General features: G+C 40.1%; 1 protein-coding gene across 4 annotated transcripts in view; it reads right to left on the bottom strand.

The window, feature by feature from the left end:
* LOC112575534 (aspartate--tRNA ligase, mitochondrial-like) overlaps positions 1–6,744 on the bottom strand; it is a 41,459-nt gene that overhangs the window by 34,585 nt on the left and 130 nt on the right. Inside the window, exons 1-4 of one of the 4 annotated variants that reach the window (XM_025257468.1) lie at positions 6,581–6,710; positions 5,888–6,019; positions 3,583–3,785; positions 2,833–2,931 (exon numbers count right to left, since the gene is read on the bottom strand). In XM_025257468.1, the coding sequence (XP_025113253.1) occupies positions 2,833–2,931; positions 3,583–3,785; positions 5,888–5,957 (372 nt within the window). In that variant the 5' untranslated portion in view covers positions 5,958–6,019; positions 6,581–6,710. Of the gene's footprint in view, positions 1–2,832; positions 2,932–3,582; positions 3,786–5,887; positions 6,560–6,580; positions 6,711–6,744 lie in introns of those variants that run through there. The other 3 variants (XM_025257469.1, XM_025257467.1, XM_025257471.1) reach the window with 3 other exon arrangements.

Here is a 6,744-nt window from a genome sequence, read left to right on the forward strand (position 1 = left end):
GGGGAACATGTTGAAAAAATTATCTGTAAACAGATCCGTTTACCCTTCTAATGACCAGTAACTTTTTAGAGAAAAAAATCATAATAATACTTCAGATAGTGTCCATGCTCAAAGTCTCCCAATACACTAAAATAGCTTGGCAGCATTGTTGAGTTTAATCACAGGCAGTTTCACACTAATACTACTGAAAATCAGCTTTAACTGATTTCTGAAAATCCATAATTTTTCACGGTGCATTATTTCTCAGTAAGCATTTGATGGCCAACATTTATGCATAAAAGAGATCACTTTTGTGAAGATATGCATGAGTTTTGGAAACTTTCTCAGTGTACACCAAGATGATGAATATTTGTGACAAAATAAAAGTTTCTGTATTTCTGATTTCTTATCAATCCTCACTTGAATAATACCAGTTGACAGTTACACTCATCAGCCAGTCCTGATCGTCAAAGGGAACAACTGGATAGATGCACCTGCTGAAAAATTCACTACTTAGGCCTGGTAAACGGTGGTGAGCAGGTCCTGCATAGAATGACCAGGCCACTCCTTTGTTTGCAAACTAGTTCTTCCTCTTTTCAACAGGATGTTGACCCCTGAGAGATGGTCTTACACAAAATGTTGTGCCAGGTCACACTGCCAAACCAGCTTGCACTAAAAGGGGTTTTTGGTGGCCCAGTAGGGTGGTGACCATGCTCCATACATAGCATGGATCTCTACTTTATCAATGCTGTTCTATGACCATGCTCTTGTTGGTGTTGGTCTTCTTCCCAGTTATATTCAAACTGACTGTTAGTCTGTTGGTGACATCTTATTGTAGGGTATGCCATCAAACTGATGTTGTTTGTGAAGCATTGGTTGTACATGTGCCTCCCACTCCTTGGCTGCCTTGATCCCTCTCCTGATATAATTCCCTATTTTGTACTGGGAAAACTCCTTTGAGTTTGCTTTTTCTCCTTTCTTCAAGGTTTTTCTTTGGTCAAACAGATCTAGGATGTCCTTCATGACCAGGTTTTCTATATCACAGTCCATCATGTTCAGGGCAGCAAATTTACCTCAAACTTGAACCCTGAAGATCTCCACAACATTTGGATCTCACAGCTTCTTTCCATTAATGCAAATCTGTGAGCTGGTTGAGTGACCACCTTCCAATTTAACTTCAGGCTCATTAAGACAAGGTTATAGCCGCTACTGATGTTAGCTTCTTGTATGACTTTGTTTCCCATAGATAATGATGGATTTGAAATATCTAAACAGAAAGATGAAGTCAATTTGGGTATGGACCCAATTATCTGGACAGTGCCAAGTTGCCATCCTGGATTCCTTAAAAGGGATGGAGGACATTGGCTAAGGTGAGTCAGCGGTGTTGTGTAAGCTCTAGAAGTCTTTGGCCCTTGTTGTTGGTTTCATCTAGGTCACATTTATCTATCATTCCTGCTGACTGTTGGTAGGAGTCTAGGCTGATCTTTTTCACTTTTACACTTCATTGTCTTTGTGCATGGAAGTTTGAATATAAGCTTGGAGAACGATGACATTTTGAGTCCCAACAGAGATGAAAATAAAGACCAGCCTGCCAGAAATGAGTGTTTATCTAATGATGGCTCCAACCGTTTCCCTACACAGAAGAAAGCACATACTGGCTGCTCAGTGGGCACTGGCTTCTACATTTTCCACCTACATGTACAGAATCAACAGTGAATTTTCTCCTAATGAGATGAGAATAGAGACCAGCTTGCCAGAAATGAGTGTATATCTAATGATGGCTCCAACTACTTCTCTATACAGAAGAAAGCACACATTGGCTGCTCAGTGGGCACTGGCTTCTACATTTTCCCCCTACATGTACAGAATCAACAGTGACTTTTCTCCTAATATGCCAATATCCCTATCTCCCCTGGCCAGGCTTGTCAGCCAGGGCCATTAAAGGTTGGCTCATCTTATTCAAGTCAGTCAGCGCCCCTCTATGCCTTGGCTATTGTTGCACCATCCCACTTATGGTCCAATGGTGCTTGAATCATTGTACAAACATGTTTCCACTGTATATACAATTTATACAGTCCATGATAAATCACATTAGCCTGCTGGCTGGATTCACTCCAACAGTGGTCAGTCATTCATCCCTCAGCTGGTATTTGTTGTTTTGGGAGCACATGGATAGAAGGACAGTTGACAGGGCCCGCCACTCATGCCTATTCTGGGCGTAACCAGGTCCTGCACAGGATGACCAGTTCAGTCTTTGACGTTTGTAAGCCAGTTCTTTCTCAGGCCACCACGGCATGGACTACCCTCAAAAGTACCTTGAAGGATGAAGATTATCCTTCAACAAGGTGTCACAATGCTAAGTCAGAAGAGTAAACAGGTCTGTATTTACACTGTATTTGTTTTCCTTTTGTTTAGCATATGAAATAATGATGAATTAGAATACCTCTAAGTAATGCCACAAACCAACCTGATTTATAATTTTCCCAATAAAGTTACTGGTGATATGCATGAATCATGCCATTAATCTTATTAACAGAATTAATCACTCAACCATCTTTTAACCCTTTGGGCATGATGGGCCACAATCGGGGAAGCACGAGGAAGACGATTTTCATTACTGTTATAGCAAAGTTCAAACTTTCTCCTTTCCAAAAATGTATAGGTTTCTTGGTCTGAGAGTAGCAATAATAAAAAACAAACTTCACCCACTGTTGTCTTCACAGTCTTTAGTTGTTAGTCTTTGTAATCCTTATACTTTTACGCAGTACTCAGAGGGGTAAAATTTTGCTTTTGCTTTATGTTATAAATAGATCAAGATGAAACATTAAAAGACATTTGTTAAACTCTGCTTACTTCATTTTGCTGTTCTGCAGGTCTAGCCCTTACAGTGCCATTCACCATGAGTACTGACTCCACCGTCAAATTGGTCAATACATCTTCAAGTTCTTGCTTCTGAAAATAAAAGACATGCACAAAAGTTGCAGATGGACAGTGTGGACAATGAGTCAAGTTGGTGATAGCATTTAGATCACCTATCTTTATTGGCTATGATTATCATGTGTATAAGAAAACCCATTTAAAATATTTTATCATGGATTCCACACACTTTTCCATAATTGATTTAGTATCCAGGTTTTGCACTTATATGACATTTATGGCAAGCTCGGCAACAGAGAAGGCGACAAAAGTAAGGCAGGTATGTGGTGATGTCTATCCTAAGAGTCAGGCTTCAATTCTGCCACAGGCTGTGTCCACCTCTGCCTCTCTTGCCCAGGGATTAGGTGTAAACACTGAAAACTTGAAATGCATGCAGCACCTTAAACATGACTTGATATATGTATTTGGTGCTGGCAGTTTTCCTGTCATACTGAGAAACGTGTATGGTGAAGTGAAAAGCTTTTCTACAAGTGCAGTACTCTGAGAACATTTCCCCCCAAAAAACATTTGTCATTTAAAACTCTCATCCCCCTCAGTACTTGAGCACTGGGCGACTGCCTAGCTTACCTAAAGCAACTGTTCCCTTCGATAGGTTTATGAACTTGTTTTCATCACTTGTAGTCTTTAATGTAAATTTCTATTTTCCTGTCATTTTTCATGGCCAACCTTGTGTTCTGGAATAACCAACTGTGTGGTGCCATGCCAGTCTCTCAGAATCAGGAACTGCCTCAGTCGAAAAAACTGCAGCCACCCACAGAGCGTAATCTTCTGTCCCACATCCTTTAATCGTAGTTCTCCACACAGGTGTGTTCGGTTTGTGTAGCTTGAGGCACCTACAGTATGATGGCATTTCAGATCCCTTAATGATCCTGCAATACAATGAGAAAAAAAAAATGTCATTCCTGCAAGCATAGACTTTTAAGGAGGACTTAATTAAAGAATGTGAAGTGGTTTCTGACTGATCCTTATTCACTTATTACACTATACAATCTCAGGTTTAACTGGTCTAGAAAAACATCACTACAGAACTTTTCAGCCCATTTTAAAGCCAAAAAAGTGCACATTCAAAGTATGACTGATTTGGAGACTTATCTATGGCATTTAGTTGTGTTGACTAAGCTATATTGCTTCTGTGAAAGTGAGCTTACTGTACCAAACGCTGAGAGTTGGGCTTCAGTCATAATAACTTTCAGCTACTTTTAGAAGTTGAAAAGTTTATTGACTTGCTGAAGATTCCATGATGGCAAGGCTGCAGACCACTAATGATAGATGGCATTCACCTTCTCAACATAACTATACTAACAGAGCATGCAATGAACTCTTTGCTTTTGAGACCAGCTCCCATTATTATTGTTTTTGGGTGAGTGAGAGTGAGTGTTTTGTTTTTGTAAAGTGCTTTGAGCCTGTCTTTGCTCACTGTCTAGATGGACAAAAATCTCAGGAAGATGTTTCTGCATCCTCTTGTCAATAGTGAATGGCAAAAGCACTGTGGATGGCTGATCTGACTTCCTCTTTTTTGACAGTGAGAAACTGGGGCCAGGCCCCTCCAACTGACTGGACTACATTATCTTAGACTTCACCTTCACTGTCCAAAGACAGTGCACTTTCCTGATAGAATTTTCCTTGTTTTAATGGGATTTGGGGTTGCTTCCTGTTCCCACCCAGCACAAAATGATGGCAGCCAACTGGCACCAAAAATTATCAACTGGGCAGTGTCAGACAGATAGCAGAAATATACTCTGGCCCACAAAATGTATGCCAATGCAAAGCCAGGGCCGAGCAGGTACAACCCAATGGCTACATTAACCTTCCTTCTAGGAGAAATTAGGGCCACAGAGGTGTGTTGACATGATGGGTCGCATCCCATTAGGAACCACAACACCAAGGATCCCATCTTCCCCTGACACAGGCAGTCCTACACAGCAAATGCAGGGAGCCTAAATGATGTTACAGAGAAAAGAGACCAAGGGAAAAGGAATTATAGGAAAAGGAAGAAATTAAAATGACCAATAAAGATAGAAAATAGAACCCCAGGAAAGGTGTAGAGTTTGTCAGAAAATAATACAGATGAAAGCACCAGTAAGAGAAATCTGACTTGCCGGTCTTGTAGAGCGATAGATTATGGCAATAGATTATTGCACAAACTTGTATTACTGGACTGCTTGCAGATGATTTTTTTCCAGTTAACTACTAAAAACAAGGCCAGTATATACAAAGCGTCTGGTTTAGCCAAGTTTCAGCTTAACTACTAGAACGAGGCTGGTGTATACAAAGCATCCGGTTTAGTCACATTCATTGTTTAAGATTGCTAAGATTAACAGCGGAGAACTTCTCAAGAGTCTAAGCATTGGTCTTTAGTATGTATTTCTGCATAAATCCACAAGTAACTTTGAAAACTAATTTTTCAATATTTTTAGCACTATATTTTGGCATATTTCAGCAAATTTACATAAATGGAGACATGGGACACTTACAAAAGATTAATAGGTTTTATTATTAAAGTTCTTTTTCAATGACTTTCTACTGGGTTTGCAGGTGCTGGGTATACATTGTATTTTTAACTTTTAATATCATGTGTCATAGCAATGGCACTCACAAGGTAGAGGAAAGTTACAAATATATATATACACGCACAATCTATTCGTTGAGCCACTGTTTGCAATGTCAAAAAAATAAAAAGATCAAATCTGATCATAATTATGTGAAATATACAAACATAAAAGAATTACTCTCGAGTGACGCTCAATGCCTGCCATGTTATTAAGGCATACTGTCAGTAGAAGTACCAATTACTATCCCGTTTAATAGAGCTTAGCAGACTGAACAGAGAGAGTGGACGTGGAGTTGAGTCTTTAATGAACTGCTTTTAATGAGCTGGATACGTGTTTTGTTTGTTTTTTGCGTTAGGTAATGGGCTCGGCGTTGAGGGCCACTCCAGTGATGCATGTGTTATTACATAATATATAGATACCTGATGTCAATCTCGCACTGCCTGCATAGTTTCTGAGAAGGCTGGAATTCACAAAAAGTGAAGTGAGCATTCGGCGACTTTCTCTCTTTCTCGGTAATCGACATAGACAAGAAAGTATATGTCTCGTGCACCCTGACGATATCAAAGCAATCATGTTAGAATACTTAATAAGTTGAAGTCGGATCTCAATGAAAGTTTTTAGTGGATTGTGACAGTGTACTCTCGACAATTTTCAAGATGTCAGCCCAAAAACAAACAAAATATAAATTGCTGAACACTGGAAAGTGATTTCTGAAAGCGCAAAGGCTGTTTTTCCAAACGTGACAAAGTGTAAATGCACAACACGTGAAAAGGCTATCCCTGTATAAGGGGAAGTCACTAGCTGCCTTTTCGGAGATGTGCATGCATTTGGCTCACCGGTCGATTCGACCAACCGATTCGACCACGCATAGTTCGAAGGCTCAGAGTCGATTCGACCACTTGCCTCATGCGGAGTTTGTGGTGACTTAAACTTATTGCGTAGAATCTATTTCAGTGAAATAGAAGCTTAAATTCTGACCGAGTGCGTTGTGAAAGAATTACGCTTTTATTAAGCCCCGTCATTCACAATCACACACACACGATGAAAAATTGAGCAAGATCAAGGTGCACAGGTCAACCGAAAAGGACAATGGAAATTACACCGAAATTTACTTATTTCGTGGCCGAATTATTCTATAGATGCTGATGTGGTCGAAACGAGTATTGGTGCTGAGTTGACTATGGGGTGTGGTTTAAACGAACACGGTCGAATCGACCAACCTCCCCCCCGACCTTCATTAATGATCTCCCCTAAAATTGCCGTAACAAGGCTGCAA

The sequence above is a fragment of the Pomacea canaliculata genome, linkage group LG11 (genome assembly GCF_003073045.1).
Source record: "Pomacea canaliculata isolate SZHN2017 linkage group LG11, ASM307304v1, whole genome shotgun sequence".
Lineage (NCBI taxonomy): Eukaryota > Metazoa > Mollusca > Gastropoda > Architaenioglossa > Ampullariidae > Pomacea > Pomacea canaliculata.